This window comes from Asterias amurensis, chromosome 5 (genome assembly GCF_032118995.1).
Source record: "Asterias amurensis chromosome 5, ASM3211899v1".
NCBI classification, from domain to species: Eukaryota; Metazoa; Echinodermata; class Asteroidea; order Forcipulatida; family Asteriidae; genus Asterias; species Asterias amurensis.
Window position 1 is genome coordinate 3,836,427 of NC_092652.1, and position 17,475 is coordinate 3,853,901.

A 17,475-nucleotide genomic window follows, 5' to 3' on the forward strand; every position below is an offset into this window, starting at 1 on the left:
TTGTTGTCAAAAACCAGTAGTCTCACTTGGTGTATCCCAACATAATGTGCATAAAATAACAAATCTGTGGAAAACATTGGACTCAATAATTGGCCATCGAAGTTGCAAGAGAATAGTAAAGGAAAAAACATCCTTGTTGCACACATATGGTGTACTTTCAGATGGCAAACAAAAACGCTTAAGGCCTGACATCTTTTAATATTTTGAGTGAGAAATTACCTCAACTCCAAAACTACGTTACTTCAGAGGAAGCCGTTTCTCACAATGTTTTATACTATTAACATATAATTGTTCGTTACAAAGTAAGTTTTATATGCTTACAACTATTTTAAATAATACCAATAGTGTCCAGTGCATTTAATGCGATTGGAATGAGTACCATCAAATCAATTCACTTTCAACTCAATTAAATTCATTTGTTTATTAAAAAATCTAATCAATTCTCTGCCAGCAGCAGAATTACATGAATAGTTTTATAATTAGAAAACTGGAGTAAAACAATAATTAAAATGGCATTCAATCTATAACACACAAAAGCGGAGATGTTTATAAAACTTTTCACTTTAAATGGGGGGGGGGGGGGTTAAAGTCAAACTAATGATTTAAAATCAAACTAATGCAAGAGTGAATTATTATCAGGATAAAATGTAGTCTCTTTGTTTTCATTTAATCAAGTTGTATGATGTCAGGTCATTGTTAGTCTCAAGTGAATTTTAACAATTGATTAATAGATTTTCCCCACATTACCCGATGGAATAGAGACAACCATGTCATGACATTTAAATACCAGGCTACATTTCACATACTGAAGTAGGGTACGAAAACCATACATCAAAACGGTATGTAAACAAAATCTTTCAAACGTGCCCATTGGGAAACCTTCTGTTCATGTTTTTATTAAGTTTGCTGAATGTTCGGTGTCAGAAACACATCAGCTGCGAGAATTGTCATCAGTGGTGTCAGAGCTTGAGTCGGATGCAAACAGCCGTCGGTGACTGTGTCCCCGACGGCTGTTAGTTGATTTGTTTGAGTTATAAATGTCAAACTGTTGGCGTGCAGTGAATGTTTTCCCATGTGTAGCATAAGTGGGATTTGAACTTAAGAGAGGTTTCTAGTAATACCACGTGAATGTCTCCTTCCTTGTGAGTTCTGAAAAGAACCGGTGGTTTATAACGTTTCGATCAGTATGCTCTGATGGTCTTCAGGGGAATGTGTACAGCACTACGGCGAAGTGCTGCCAAATGATGTATAAGTTAACTACTCAAATGGCTACTCATTTGCTCCTCAATATTAGCATTGAGAGTGCATTCAAAACATGATTTGTTATGCAAAATCGCTGGACGAAATCGTTCACTTACCTTAGCTGAGCTATATTCAGTGATCATTGACACTTTGAAAGAGTTGGGAGCAATGTCATTACCCTTTGTATCGTATCTTAGTAATCGCTGCAAGTTTAGAAAACGTGCAAACTGGAACCCAATTTCGATAACCATGTTTTTTCAATTCGAGAAAAAAAAAGTAGAACCCTGTGAATTATTACACGTGAAGGGTCTCTTGATTTGGTTTTACCCTTAAATACAACGATGTGTGTTTGCATTTTATATAACCCGGCACTTTCCCGAGTTCTGTAAACAAAATACACAGGCCTTAAATGCCTGTGCATTTTGTTCACAATTTATAAATTTTATAAATTGTTTTTAAAGGAACACATTGCCTTGGATCGGTCGAGTTGGTCTTTGAAAAGCGTTTGTAACCGTTTACTATAAAATGCATATGGTTAGAAAGATGTTTTAAAATGATCCACACCAAATGCCTCTATATTGCGTGGTTTTCCTTTTACTTTCCGAACTAACACGGTCGGCCATTTATGGGAGTCAAAAATTGGACTCCCATAAATGGCCGACTGTGTTAGTCGACGAGGTAAAAGGAAAACCACGCAATTTCGAGTGATACTTGTGTGGATCATTATATTCTACTTTTAAAATATCTTTCTAATCATATGCATTTTATAGCAAACGGTTACAAACGCTTTTCAAAGACCAACTCGACCGATCCAAGGCAACGTGTTCCTTTAAGGTGTTTGTTCTGCACGTAATAGTCAATATTTGTTTCAGGCTGCACATGTGTAAGAAATCCAATCACCTCGTGGTGTGAACTCGTTTATTTTCTCTTCACGCGTTTTTTCTTCTTGCTAATTGTAAACTATCAACTCAAATTACAGGTTCCAACGCGTCATAATTGTTAGGGAAATCAGATGAAAAACATTGTTGCCGAATTAAAGAGCAGCGGCGCCGTCTTATTACGCGGAATTCCTGTATCTGTTAAACATTAAGATATGATGCAGTTTGAGAAACTAATTCAAAAATAGACATCAACTTTAAAAAACAAAATATGCCTTGGTATTACAGTTCGTCACGAAGAAACATTTCTATGAAGGACTTAGACCTATAAAGGACTTAGACGATGCAGTTTGAGAAACTACTTCAAAAATAGATATCAACTTTAAAAAACAAAACGTGCCTTGGTATTACAGTTCGTCACGAAGAAACATTTCTATGAAGGACTTAGACCTATGAAGGACTTAGACGATGCAGTTTGAGAAACTACTTCAAAAATAGATATCAACTTTAAAAAACAAAACGTGCCTTGGTATTACAGTTCGTCAAATAGAAACATTTCTTTGAAGGACTTAGACCATAGCCAATATCCTTGGCATTGGGGGAAACGAACGCCTTGATGTCTTCTGTTATTATAAGACGAATCCTGTACGATCTACTACCAGTACTTTAAAGGCACTAGACACGTTTGGTTATACGCATAAAATAACAAATCTGTGAAAATTTTGACTCAATATTGGTCGTCGAAGTTGTAGGAAAATAATGAAAGAAAAAAAAACATCCTTGTTGCCCAATGTGTTTGCTTCTGATACCTGAAAAGGGCCCATGGCCTGAATTCTTTTTTCAGATTCAAATATTCTAGTGAGAAGTTACCTCTTTCTCAAAAACTACGTTAAATTGTACAGGTCTATGTAACTTTTGTAGGACAAAAAAAACACAATGTCCACAGATTTACACTAAACTTACGCAGTTTGAAGATAATTATAGTAGAAAGCTTCCCTGAAAATATTACGTGCTGAGGTGCTGTAGTTTTTTGGGAAATGAGTAAAACAATGTCATGAAAACAGTTTTCGTCTCATGATACGAAAATTATTTTAATCATTTACAAACGTATTTCCATGACATTTGTTGACTAATTTCTCAAAGACTACAGCACCTCCGTAAGTAATATTTCAAGGGAAGCTTCCCACTACCATTATCTTCAAACCCTGTAAGTTTAATGTAAATCTATGGACATTTTAAAAAGTACCCAAATCCTTTAAGGGGGTCGTTTCTTACCAAGTAAGTTGTTATGCTAACAATAAAGTTGAGTAATTACGAAACGTGTCCATGTGCCTTTAGTGATATTGCTATAGGCTAGATGAATTAAAGATAAGGTGAAGAGGTACTGACTGTCTGGTATCACTCACTTAAATACCGGACTGGTGACGCCGTGGCCGCAAGGAATGGCGTCTCCCTTTCTTTTTTTTTTTTTTTTTTTTTTACTTTGATCGATTCTTTAAATTATGGAATTTGAGTTCAGTTGGCACCCCTAAGATTTGCAACTGAACTCAAATTCAATGAGAATAGTCCGTGTAATATCCTTCGAATAGTTATTGCACTGAAAACTTAACATACAAGTATATTATACATGTACATCAAGGACATAAAATACACGTCATTATTGTGACGAGTTGTTTGTACCTCGAAATCGGGAAGGTCGCGATTGAAGGCTTGAATCCCCGAGAGATATGCTTTTCAGATTGTCTGAAAGTAGGTCATACGAACCTTAAACTGTTGAATTCACTTGAGAATGCTTGACTTGTGTTACCTTTGACCTTAAAGGTGCTACAGCTAAGGTAGCCTCAGGCCAAACATCGTTGTGTCCAAGTCTCGCGGTTTGCCAAACGGGATCAAATTTTGTTAGCGACGTGTACAATACTTGAATCTTGATTGGAATGTAGATCTCAGCTGATGCTTCTTCCAATGTAGGCTTTTCTCAAGGCCTTCGTGGCTTGGACAGCGTTGATGAGAGCCGTTATCCCAAGTGGCGATTGGAAGGGGAGACCACGCTCGTGAGTCGAGTGGCTGCGCCACTCGGTGCGTGGTCTCCCCTTCCCGTAGCTTGGATATAGCGGCTCTATAAAGCTGTGAAATCCACAAAAGGCCTTGAGAAAAGGCTACTACACCCAATGTTGAATTTCCTGACCTGCCCTAGATTTTCAGAAATTGATACCATGTTTAAGGAAGATTACAATTTGAAGTGGAGGAAGTTATTCGATTGACTCTTGCCCGTTGGCAGTGTGGTCAACCCTAAGCTTAGTGTCTGACCGCTACAACCGAAACACTGTGGGGTGTCTGCGGTCATGGTCACGTCGTAACTAATTTGCTAAGGTTTGATTTGTGAATATTATTCCGAATGGCTGACGGTTTTCATTCTTTCAAACTAAGAACTATTTTTAAGTCCGATTATACAGACTCAAAATGCCTGAAGAGCAAAATGTCTTACATTATACAAGCAGGGAATAATCCTTTGATATTATTCCAAAATTATTTATTGGTGTCCATAAAACGTAACTTACTTGATATGTTACTTTTGTTGAGCCAATCCCATGTACTCGGAAACAGTTTTTTGTTATAAATATATAATAAAATAAATTTAAGAATATTGGGTGACTTTATGACTTAAGAGAGAGTGGATGTGATCGACCATATTAGCATAATGTCAAATTCTTATTGCAAACTGCATACCATGTTGAAATTGGTTCAACACATTTGGTAATTACTCAAAATAATCAATAGCATAAAAACTTATTTGGTATCGAGCAAGTTGATAGTATAACACATTGTGAGAACGGCTCTCTCTGAAGTTAAGTAGTTTTTGAAAAACATGTAATTTCTTACTCAAATATTAAAAGAGTTCATGCCTGAAGTCTTTGTTGCGCATCTGAAAGCACACACATTTATTGTGCAACGTGAGTATTTTTTTCTTCCATTATTCTCTTGCAACTTCGGTAACCAACTGGGTTCAAGTTATCACAGGTTTGTTATTTATGCATGTTGGAATACACTAAGTGAGAATACTGGATCTGACAACTACCCAAGGTGTCCGGGGGTCGATTTCACAAAGAGTTAGGACTAGTCCTAACTTAGGACTAGTCCTAGGAGATATACAAATTGCATGGACAGTCCTAAGTTAGGACCAGTAACTGGTCCTAACTCGAGATAAGACTATTCCTAGCTCTTTGTGAAATCCACCCTAGTGCCTTTAACTTTACCATCGTTTGTGTGGGCCCTACGGTATAGACTGTTTATAAGTGTCGTTTTTCGGTTTTATGGACTGTTGCCTACGGCACGACCGATCGGAATTGACAAACATTGAAGGGAATCAAATCTCGTGTTTTTCTTAAATATTCATCGTTTGTGAAAAAGGAAACTCACCGCGGTATCCAGCAGAGTGTCCGATGGAAATCACCAAGTAATAAATAAATTCAATTTGCCTCAGGAAATATTGTCATAATTTAATAAGGGGTTGAAGTCTCCGGGGTAGAGACTTGCCGCCATACGAACTGAATGATATATAAATAATGAATTATTGTGTTTTTAGTTTCTATGTTTCTCTATAAGAACCATTACTTTTGTTCGTGCATCATCAGCCGACCGAAAGCTTTCATTTGAACCTACAAAGAGTGGGTGCTTTGTATACAACAAAAAACCCTTTACCCATAGACGTACACGGTTTGAAGATAATGATAGTAGAAAGCTTCCCTTAAAATATTGCTTGCTAAGGTGCTGCATTTTTACAGATATAGAAAATTACTTAAGCATGTGCAACGTATTAACGCGACTCTCCTGAAAACATTGCTCTGTAATCTTGACAACTAATGACGCTGAAACTTCAGGTAAAACTTATTACATACGTCTTCATTTACAGTGAGTAGGGATTCGTGTCATGACCAACAACTTGATCTACAAAAGTTATCAAAAACTTTGTATACAAAATTTATAAAAATTACTTCTGTGACCTTCTTGATATAGCTCTTTCAACCGAATTTGTTGCATAATTTTGCACACTGCGACGGTACTCACCCGTACAGCAGTAAAGTGTCAATATATATGGGGCGCCGTCTGTCTATTAATTGTTTGGCACTTTTAAGGCATGTTTTTACCATGGTTTATAGCAATTAGATGTAAACCATAGAAAGTGTTGCTAAATCCTTTTTATTGTTTACATACCAGTAGTATTTGATGTGTGTAAGTTTATGGTTTACAAACCATGAACATGCAACAAACATTTGTAAATCATGGTTCATAAACCATGGAAACTTTACGCATCTTTAAAACATGGTTTATAAACCAGAAAAATTAAGCATCAAATTCATGGTTTACAAATCATGGTTTATAAACCATGAAAATTGGGTCATCTTAAAAACATGGTTTATAAACCATAAAAATTGAAGCATGAAAATCATGGTTTATAAACCATAAAAATGGGAGCACGAAAATCATGGTTTAAAAATTATGGTTTATAAACCATAAAAATTGAGGCATTTAAAAAACATGGTTTATAAACCATGAAAATTGAAACATGAAAATCATGGTTTACAAATCATTGTTTATAAACCCTAAAAATCGTAGCATGAAAAACGTGGTTTACAAATCATGGTTTATAAACCATGAAAGTTGGACATCTTGAAAACATGGTTTATAAATCATGAAAATTGAAAATTGAAACTCATGGTTTATAAACCATGAAATCGGAGGCATTGTAAAAACATGGTTTGTAAACCATGAAAACTGAAGCATCAAATTCATGGTTTATAAACCATGAAAATTGAGGCATCAATATAGTTTACAAATCATGGTTTATAAACCATAAGAAAATGTGCACCCACAAATCATGGTTTATAAACCATAAAAAATGTGCACAAATCATGGTTTATAAACCATAAAAACTGAACGTGGGTTAATTGTGTTCAACCTCCTACACCAAGCATTCTTGCTGATCATTCTTGCTGCAATCTAGACTGGGCCCCTGTCTTTATCCGTCGCTGCCGCTAGATCCAGTGATTCCCATTGGATACAATGCACGTGCAGTGACGTGCATAGATGCCCAAATAGTCACTGCTCTCAAGTCCGCAATGGAATTTGACCGCATATCTATACTGGAAATGACAGAGGTCAGAGGTCAAACTACACGCATGTTTTACAATATTTTTGGAGCCCGGTCTCTGGCGTTATTCACGAGCCTCATGCAACAGTCAGCAGTGGGCAACCGTACACACACACCCCCACGTACCGGGCGAGACATGTACACGGCGGGCGATTGCGCGACTATCGCTCAATGGGAAGGAGGTTGAATTAATTGACAAACGGCACGTTTACGTGCCGTTTGTCAATTTATTGTTTAGCGGTTTTTTATGGTTTGTAAACCATGATTTGTGAGTGCACATATTGTTATGGTTTATAAACCATGATTTGTAAACCATATTTGATGCCTCAATTTTCATGGTTTATAAACCATGAAAATTGAGGCATCAAATATGGTTTAGATACCATGTTTTTACAATGCCTCCGATCTCATGGTTTATAAACCATGAGTTTCACGTTTCAATTTTCATGGTTTATAAACCATGTTTTCAAGATGCCTCAACTTTCATGGTGTATAAACCATGATTTGTAAACCACGTTTTTCATGCTACGATTTTCATGGTTTATAAACCATGATTTGTAAACCATGATTTTCATGTTTCAATTTTCATGGTTTATAAACCATGTTTTTTAAATGCCTCAATTTTTATGGTTTATAAACCATAATTTTTAAATCATGATTTTCGTGCTCCTATTTTTATGGTTTATAAACCATGATTTTCATGCTTCAATTTTTATGGTTTATAAACCATGTTTTTAAGATAACCCACCTTTCATGGTTTATAAACCATGATTTGTACACCATGAATTTGACGCTTCATTTTTCTGGTTTATAAACCATGTTTTAAAGATGCGTAAAGTTTCCATGGTTTATGAACCATGATTTACAAATGTTTGTTGCATGTTCATGGTTTGTAAACCATAAACTTACACACATCAAATACTACTGGTATGTAAACCATAAAAAGGATTTGGCAACACTTTCTATGGTTTACATCTAATTGCTATAAACCATGGTAAAAACATGCCTTAAAAGTGCCAAACAATTAATTGACAGACGGCGCCCCATAAATATAAGTGTATACTAAAAGTGTGGTCTAGACTTGGATTATGCTCTAATTGTGGTACTCATGACTTAAGTGTTGTCTAGTCTAATCGAATGAACAGAAATAGACTATCCCAAAGGGATGGGCAACAGATTCTCAATGCGTCAAAATGACACCAAACACACACTGCTTGGTGGCCCTTTAAAGCACCGATGTACAGATAGCCTCATCCGAATGTAAACCAATAGTATCTACAGATGGATTGCACAACGTCATCGACCGCCATGATGATAGACAATGGAAAAGTGCATGCGCACCGCAACTCTCAGCCAATGAAAGCCTTTCACGTGTGCACGTTTCATCAAAGATGGCGGTCAATGACGTCATGTGAATCCATCTAACATCAGACGTTTGAAAGAAGATAGGACGGAAACAAGAACTAAAGGATTATCAGACCCAAACTTTCAGATGCTTTGTGGCAACGGAATCGAGCTTGCACAGTTACTGCTGTAAAGACAAATTTTCTTTTTATAACGTTGATTTTATTATTGAAACTACTAATATCTAATGTGGTCTTATATAAGATCACCAAATGAAGGCCCACCACTTAGACTTAAGTCCGGTTTATCTACTCGCCTTTAGAATACTTCCGACGATACGAATTTTGATGTCACATATTCGCAACGAATAATTCGGACGAATGTTCAACTCCTGCGAAATATTCGCAGCGAAAAATGAGCGTTGATGTCATTTTTCGCAGAAGTAAGAACCGCAGGCTTAATGGTCCCAGCAGGCTAGACAATCTTTCATCGTCTTGCCAAATTGAAAGAACGTGCTAAATCTAATGGTCATAAATCCATCACCCAAAAATACACACACCAGTGTCATGGGCACACGTTTTCTTATAATTGTTCAAAATGTCGCCAATATCATCTGTCAATTACGTATACCCAGGGGGACTGAAGGACTCTCTGCGTGTGTATGAAACTCACGCACTGTGGAATCTTAACCCAAATAGTAATGGTGACCTAATTACAGCATCGATCTCACACGCTCAACTCCATATGGTGTCTCATATAACCATGGCCGCCTTTTAACCTAAATACCCCTTTGAGAAACGAGTGAAACTGTAAGTCACGAACTAATTCTTGATGGAAAACTGAGACATAAACAAGGTCAGCAGTGTGCTGAAAAGAAATGGATATAAGGGGTATAAACCTAGCTAGGCCTAAACCATGCGATAGTTGACGAGGTTTGCTATGCTGACCTTGCGCATTGGTATCAATCAAGTGCAAGGTTTTCAAGACGTAACTATTTTTGTAAATCGGTCACCAATTATTTTGAAGATCTAGTGTTCAGCTGAAGAGCCTCACATTCAAGGCCCCCTACACGCAGAGAAAAAATTAGACAGCTTGTGTAAATTATTACCCATCAGTAGTAGATGTTTTGTTACGCTGGCCTCGGTATAAATCAAGTAAAAGTTTTCCAAAACGTAACTTTTTGTTAACTTATATGAAACAGATACTGGGGATTTAGTGTTCCGCTAAGGCCTCGTGGTGCATAATACACACAGAGTAATTACAGCTATTACCCTGTTTTTAGATGTTTTGTTACGCTGGCCTCGGTATAAATCAAGTACAGGGTCTAAAAGAAATATCTACTTGATAAATTGGATGAAACAGATTTTGAGGATTAGCATTTAGCTATAGGACCTCATGTTCAAGACCTCCTACATATAAAGAAAATATTACACAGCTTGTGTATGTAAATTATTACCCTGTGTTCAGATGTTTTGTTACGCAGGCCTCGGTATAAATCAAGTACTGAAGGTCGAACAGAAGTAACTACTTGATATATTGGATGAAACAGATTTTGAGGAATAGCATTTAGCTATGTTCAAGACCTCCTACACATAAAGAAAATATTACACAGCTTGTGTAAATTATTACCCTGTGTTGGATGAAACAGATTTTGAGGATTAGCATTTAGCTATAGGACCTCATGTTCAAGACCTCCTACATATAAAGAAAATATTACACAGCTTGTGTATGTAAATTATTACCCTGTTTTTAGATGTTTTGTTACGCTGGCCTCGGTATAAATCCAGTACAGGGTCTAAAAAGAAGTATCTACTTGATAAATTGGATGAAACAGATTTTGAGGATTAGCATTTAGCTATAGGACCTCATGTTCAAGACCTCCTACATGTAAAGAAAATATGACCCAGCTTGTGTATGTAAATTATTACCCTGTTTCAGATGTTTTGTTACGCAGGCCTCGGTATAAATCAAGTACTGAAGGTCGAACAGAAGTAACTACTTGATATATTGGATGAAACATATTTTGAGGATTAGCATTTAGCTATGATAGGGCCTCATGTTCAGGGCCTCTACACACAGAGAAAAATAGTACACAGCTTGTGTTATTATTATTGCCCTGTTTTTAAGTGTTTTGTTATGCATGCCTTGGTATAAATCAAGACCAGATTTTTAGGACGTAACTTTGTTAAAGGCAGTGGACACATTAGTAATTACTCAAAATAACTATTAGCCTAAAACCTTGCTTGATAATGAGTAATGGGGAGAGGTTGATGGTATACAACATTGTGAGAAACGGCTCCCTCTGAAGTGACATAGTTTTCGAGAAAAAAAAAGTAATTTTCCACGAATTTGATTTCGAGACCTCAGATTTAGAATTTAAGGTCTCGAAATCAACCATCTAAACGCTCAGAACTTCGCGTGACAAGGGTGTTTTTTCTTTCAATATTATCTCGCAACTTCGACGACCAATTGAGCTCAAATTTTCACTGGTTTGTTATTTTATGCATATGTTAAGATACACCAAGTGAGAAGACTGGTCTTTAACAATTACCAATAGTGTCCAGTGTCTTTAAACCAGATGAAACATATGCTGCATACTGGGCGTCCAATAGGGCCTCATCAGCCCCCCCCCCCCCCCCCCTACACACAGAGGCGCAGCTTGTGTAAATTACTATTCTATTTTAGATGTTTTGTTGGTATAAATCAAGAACAAGGTTTTCAAGACATACTATTTTTGTTAAATCGGATGAGGCATATTTTGAGATTTAGTATCGAGATATAGTATTTATATAAGGCTTCGTAATCAGGGCTATAGTCATGTAAAAGAAGTTGATTTACAAGGGTGTTATTAATCACCCAAGATTCAAATTCGTAACATCTCGTTTTGTCGGGACGCTTTATTTAAGGACGCTTTGATTTTAACTCATATACACGAACAGTTGTAGATTGAACAAATAAACAACATGTGTACACCTTTACCGAATTAAACACGGTTTCATAAACTCATCTTTTCTTTATGGAAACGCACGCTCTTATTAACTTTTACATAATTAATTTGTTTATTTGCCTTAATTTTTCAGACTTGAAGCTGGAGATAACGATGAAGATGATGATGATGATGATGATGATCCTCGTGATGATTCGGCCAAAGCGAGGCTAGACGCCATCTTGAATCTTCCGTGGCTATTTAATAAACAAGCGGCAGATCAAGCAAGGTAAGGTACCATTTAAAGTATATGTAAAAAGAATTCTTGAGTATGGAGTTTATTCAACTTACTCTCAACAAACTTATTCACACACTAACAGTGTTTAGTTCGCGTTTATTGTTAAAAGAAAATGGAATTGGGGATCGATGCAGATACTGCGAATTTGTTCACCAATTTGAAATAAGAGTCTTGTTTGCAATTTTACTCTTGACGTCATCTTAAGTTTAAAGTTATAGGTTTCGATTTCTTGAAACCGGTGCCAGTTGACTCAAAATATATCAAATTTCATTCTAGTTCATAATATTGACAGGGTATACTTGAAGACAAACACGTTTTATGACGAATAACCTTGATTTACAATTAGATGTTCCTTTGCGTACCTTGCTGTTGGCACTTCGGTACATCCGACTGCAATTACTCCTATCAATCCAGGGTGTAGTGTTCCTGAGACCCAACACTTACAATCAGTAAATCAAGTTTATCAGTTTTGTCGCAACAACTTTGAGGGAATTAGTTACACGATGAGAGAGTAAGCAAAGGGGACGCGTGAAGGGAGCGAAACCTGGCTTGGTCGTGTTGTGAACAAACTGAAGAGTAATCAAAAACACTTGACAAAAACAACTCTGTAGATATTATGACCTTTAGTAAACTAAAACTTTATGTGTTTTGTTTGCTCTTTTTTTGTTTTGATCAGTTTCTCTCATTTTTATTAGAATGGTCAACAATTTTTAAAGACTAGAACTTCTTTTTATGAATTGTGACGAGCAAAACAGAGGCTTCCATAACTCGCAATTTTTTTTACAACAATGTATCTTAGGCTTAATGTGTGTTCAGATCATTTGGAATATCAATAATTTTGTGATACATAAAGTTAATCCTTTTTTTACTTATGTCCTCTCTGATTCAGAAAAGACATGAAACAGTACTTCAATCCTTATGACGTCATCACCATGACATCTGATGACGTCTCCACTGGGCAGCTGCGACGTTTTTATTTGTCGAAGAAACTTAACGTCAACCTCGTACCCCCGGGTTTGCATCGACTCCTGCCGAAGCGGTTACTATTCCGCAATCAGCATTTCAAGAAATGTTCTCTGGTCGGGAACAGTGGCGTTCTACAAAACAGCACCTGTGGGAAAGAGATTGACTCTTCGGATTTTACAATCAGGTGCAATTTTGCTAGCGTTAAAGGCTACGAGAAGGACGTGGGTACGAGGACGGATGTTGTGACCTTTAACCCCAGCATTATAGAAAAATATAAGAGACTTTCCAATAAGCAGGAATCGGCACGATTCGAGAGTGACTTAAGGAAGTATGATGGGAAATACGTGCTATGGGTACCAGTCTTTAATCGGCAGTACGTAACCTTTACCATAAGAACTTTACTGGACTTCTTTGAGAGGCATCTTGGGAACCTTAAGAATGTTCAACTTGCATTTCCTGGTAATGTATTACCAGACATCTCAGAGTAAGTACATAGACAAGGGTTTATGTCATTGAATTTTAATGGGACATTCAGAATAGTCAGTACTTTGAAATTGTGTGTGGGCTGATTCTTTTTAGCCAGAAATCATTGCTGTAACTTGTTATTTGGTTTGTTTTTGGAGGAAGGTTAAAAGTTGGTTGAGTCCGTATTGGTTTCTCCCAATTTTTGAATCTGTTTCGGGGAAGTTGATAGTTCAGAACGTGTACCTTGTGGAGTGTTATTATTTTGGGGTTTATTGAATTTAATCATCCTTCCTCCATGTTTAGTTAACTTGAAAATATTTTCAAAACCGCTGTGTTGCGGATGAGAATTTAATCAGATTGATAATTACACAATGCAGTTGAAATTTTACTCTTGTAAGACATATAGCGTTACTTGGTACTTATATTATTTTTCTAAATAGCTGGTTTTAATGACTAAAACTTTCTCTAAAACTTGATATTTTTTCTCTACAGTTATTGGGCTTCAAAGGGTGTAGATGAAGAACGAATAAGCACTGGTCTGTTAATGTACAACATGGCGAGCGCCCTCTGTGACGAGATACACATGTACGGTTTTTATCCTTTCCCAGAATTCAACGGGAAACCCATTCCTTACCACTACGACCACCCGTCGGATCGTGTGGGGAAAAAGTTTGACTACGGATACAAGAGATTTCATGAACTACCCGATGAATTTGTTTATCTGAAGAAGTTGCATAAGGCTGGAGTTGTAAAACTACATGTTGGTGAATGCCCAAATGTATGACGGGTTCAACGTTCAAATTGTGAATGTTAAATTGCTGAAGAGATGTTGTATTCATTTACGAGTCAGAGTAGACTTGATTTCAAGTCTGAGGTCGCGGTTATTCAGCAACAACCACGCAAAACTTTCACACAGATTTGATATCAAACGCCCAAACTCGCAATCTAAAGGCTAATGATAGAGGTTTATACACAAGAGGGCGCTATTTCAGGCAATAATGTATTGGCTTTCGGGTGGACTGAGCCCTTTTCGAAACCACGGCTTTGGTTTGGACTCGGCTCAGGCTATGCTTGGCCCCGCGGTTGTTATGACAAAACAATGCGCGTGCTTTGCGTATGCTCGGGGCTTCAGACGAGAGAACGGAGCTTGAAGCCGAATCCAAAGCCGAAGCTGTGGTTTCGTAAAGGGCCTTTAAGCCACGATGGAACCAAGTCTAGAGTCAGGGTGGTTCTCCAAACGATCTCTTGGACCCATAGAGTTATATATAAGAACTAGAGGGCGCACGAGTGATGCTTCGTGCACAAACGCCACGGGACCGCAAGATGACAAGCGCGTCATTCTGCACGCGCGTTGAATATGAAATACACGTTTGAGGTTTTTTTTATTGAACGCTCATGCGATGCTGTTTGTTCAACTTACAAAATGGCCGCACAAACACACGCTGTGAGATAGCTGTTTTGTCAACTTAGAAAATGGCCGCCTGCTCGCATACCGGGGCGCGTATATAGGCCAGTGCGCGCTCTAGTTCTTAAATATAACTCATATATATGCTTGGACCGCACATTATCATACTGAAGTACACGTGGTACCAGTCTATGAGGCGTGGTGGTATCTCCCTTTACCACAACGGGATGTGTGATTGGTCTATTATAGACCTTTCTATTGACACGTCACAGCTCGAGTTTTTGCCAATTGGGTTTGGAAAACTATGAAAAACCATAAATGCAAAACTGATAGCTACAGTTTGCAACAATGTTACACAACTTTTGTAAAAAGAAAAAAGTCAAATTTGTTGGGAATAAAGCAACAAATCATGAGAGGTATTTTTATTTGACAGATTGCAGAGCATTTTTTATTTTTTTCACAACATCTGTTAAAGGGTCGATGTACTTTTTGTATGACAAAAACACAATGTCCACAGATTTACATTAAACTTACACAGTTTGAAGATAATGATAGTAGTAAGCTTCCCTGAAAATATATGAGGTGCTGTAGTTTTTGAGAAATGAGTAAAACAATGTCATGAAAATAATTTTCGTCTCGGTGATCATGAGACGAACATTATTTTAGCATGTAAAAACGTATTTTCATGACATTGTTTTACTCATTTCTCAAAAACTACAGTACCTCGGCAACTAATATTTTAAGGTATGCTGTCTACTATCTTTATCTTCAAATGGTGAAAGTTTAGTTTAAACCTGTGGACATTGTGTTTTGTGTTACAAAAAGTACCCAAATCATTAAACTGAATGTGTTGGTATCATTCGGCCGTCACAACCAGCTCGGTTTGTTTATCAACATTGGAAAGGTCTATAAGATATTACTGACGAAGCAAATATTTTATAAGGATACGTGGCACTAGAAACAGAGTCATGCTAAACTTCTTGAAATGGCGTTAATTTATTTTTGAAAACAGACATGCCAAAGGTATTTAAAATAAAGCTAAAAAAGAATTGCTGAAATCGCTTGTTCAATTAAGAGTATAAATTAAAGGTGAATGATTAAATTTTGAATGAAATTTTGCAGTAGCATTACGTCAAAATAATGATAAGCCTTAGGGAAAGTGAACATGCGGTTTTTGGAACCGTTATTGCCATTAATTTTAAAAGTTGTTACCAAACGAAGCCAAAAACTTTCCTTGAACAAGAACCGTTTGAAGGAGTGTCTTATGCCTACATTATCACACCACAATGCTCTGAGTTATTATAGTATCAGTTATATTCTTGATTTATTTTATTTAAACGGATTTCAAACACTTCAAAGAAATATCTTACTCTAGTTTAAGTTCTTGATCGACCAGCAATTAAACCATGTGGTGTTATATTTACTGGATTCGGTTGTTAAGGCGTTCTGGATCATCCGGCAAAACTAGCTACATTTTTTAATTTCTAATTTATTTACATTGGATTTACATTAACATTACAGTGATATATATAACAATTGAATTGATTAATTCGTCGGTGTTTAAACGCATGTTTAAAATATTTCTCTAAAAAGGATATTACAGACGATCGATTCGGTCGTGTTTCTTTTCTATTGATTGTTCATTTCAACTTAAAGGCAGTGGACACTATGGTAATTACTCAAAATAGTTATTAGAAAATTCGAGACCTCAGATTTAGAACTTGAGGTCTCGAAATCAACCATCTAAACGCACACAACTTCGTGTTACAAGGGTTTTTTTTATCATTATTATTTCGCAAGTTCGATGACCGATTGAGCTCAAGTTTTCACAGGTTTGTTATTGTATGCATATGTTGAGATACACCAACTGGGAAACCTAGTCTTTGACAATTACCAATAGTGTCCACTGCCTTTAACCTGATTTATGTTTTGTGATATTAAATAGTGTTTTTATTCTAATCTAAAATGGTTTATACTTAGTTACAGTATATATTACACTCTAAAACATCCCTGTCAGATTTGACCTGAATCCGCCCATTGTGGTTTGACCCATTTCTGGATCAGTTCGACAGAATCCTGACCCAGAAATGGGACAGACGAACGCAGAACCCGAGTTATAATCCAATTTTATACAGTTTCCGGGTCAACCTGACCCAGAAATGGACCAAACTGACTCAGAATCCGAGTTAGATTCCCAACTTTACTAGTCTCAGGTCAACCTGACATAGAAATGGGTCAGACGAAGGCAGAATCTGAGTTAAAATCCCAATTGTTGCCAGTTTCCGGGTCAACCTGAACCAGAAATGGGTCAAGGTGACGCAGAATCTGAGTTAGAATCGCCTTTTAAACCAGTTTCAGGGTCAAACTGACCTAGAAATAGGTCAGACCCCCCTGAAACTCAGAATCAGGGTCAAGTCTGACCTGGGTGTTTGTAGAGTTACAGCAAATATTGACATCAACTAAACTGACTTGTGCAATATTCGCACAATTAATACTACAACATAATTATTTTATATTCTTTCTCGGCTGATATTTCTGCAATTGTGCAACTTTAAATTGCCTACATTATAATTTAAAAACTGATGAAAATGTTGTAATTGCTTCCATGATAATTAATTTAAAATTTGTGAAAATGTATACATTGCTGCATGTTAACGACACAAATTATGCCAAATCGTTAAAACTATTTAATATTGCTAAGCATTGGTTTAAAATTGATGAATGATGCATGTAATCAGTACTTGCTGTTAAAATACGACTTTACGCACAATTGAGATGTGATCGAGTCTTCATTGTATGGTA

General features: G+C 36.8%; 1 protein-coding gene across 1 annotated transcript in view; it reads left to right on the top strand.

Annotated features, from left to right (window-relative positions):
• Positions 1-17,442, top strand: part of LOC139937784 (alpha-N-acetylneuraminate alpha-2,8-sialyltransferase ST8SIA3-like) — a 30,160-nt gene extending 12,718 nt beyond the window's left edge. Inside the window, exons 3-5 of the mRNA XM_071933090.1 lie at positions 11,694-11,828; positions 12,727-13,287; positions 13,761-17,442. Of these exons, the coding sequence (XP_071789191.1) occupies positions 11,694-11,828; positions 12,727-13,287; positions 13,761-14,052 (988 nt within the window). The 3' untranslated portion in view covers positions 14,053-17,442. The remainder of the gene's footprint in view (positions 1-11,693; positions 11,829-12,726; positions 13,288-13,760) is intronic.
• The last annotated feature ends 33 nt before the right edge of the window (positions 17,443-17,475 follow it).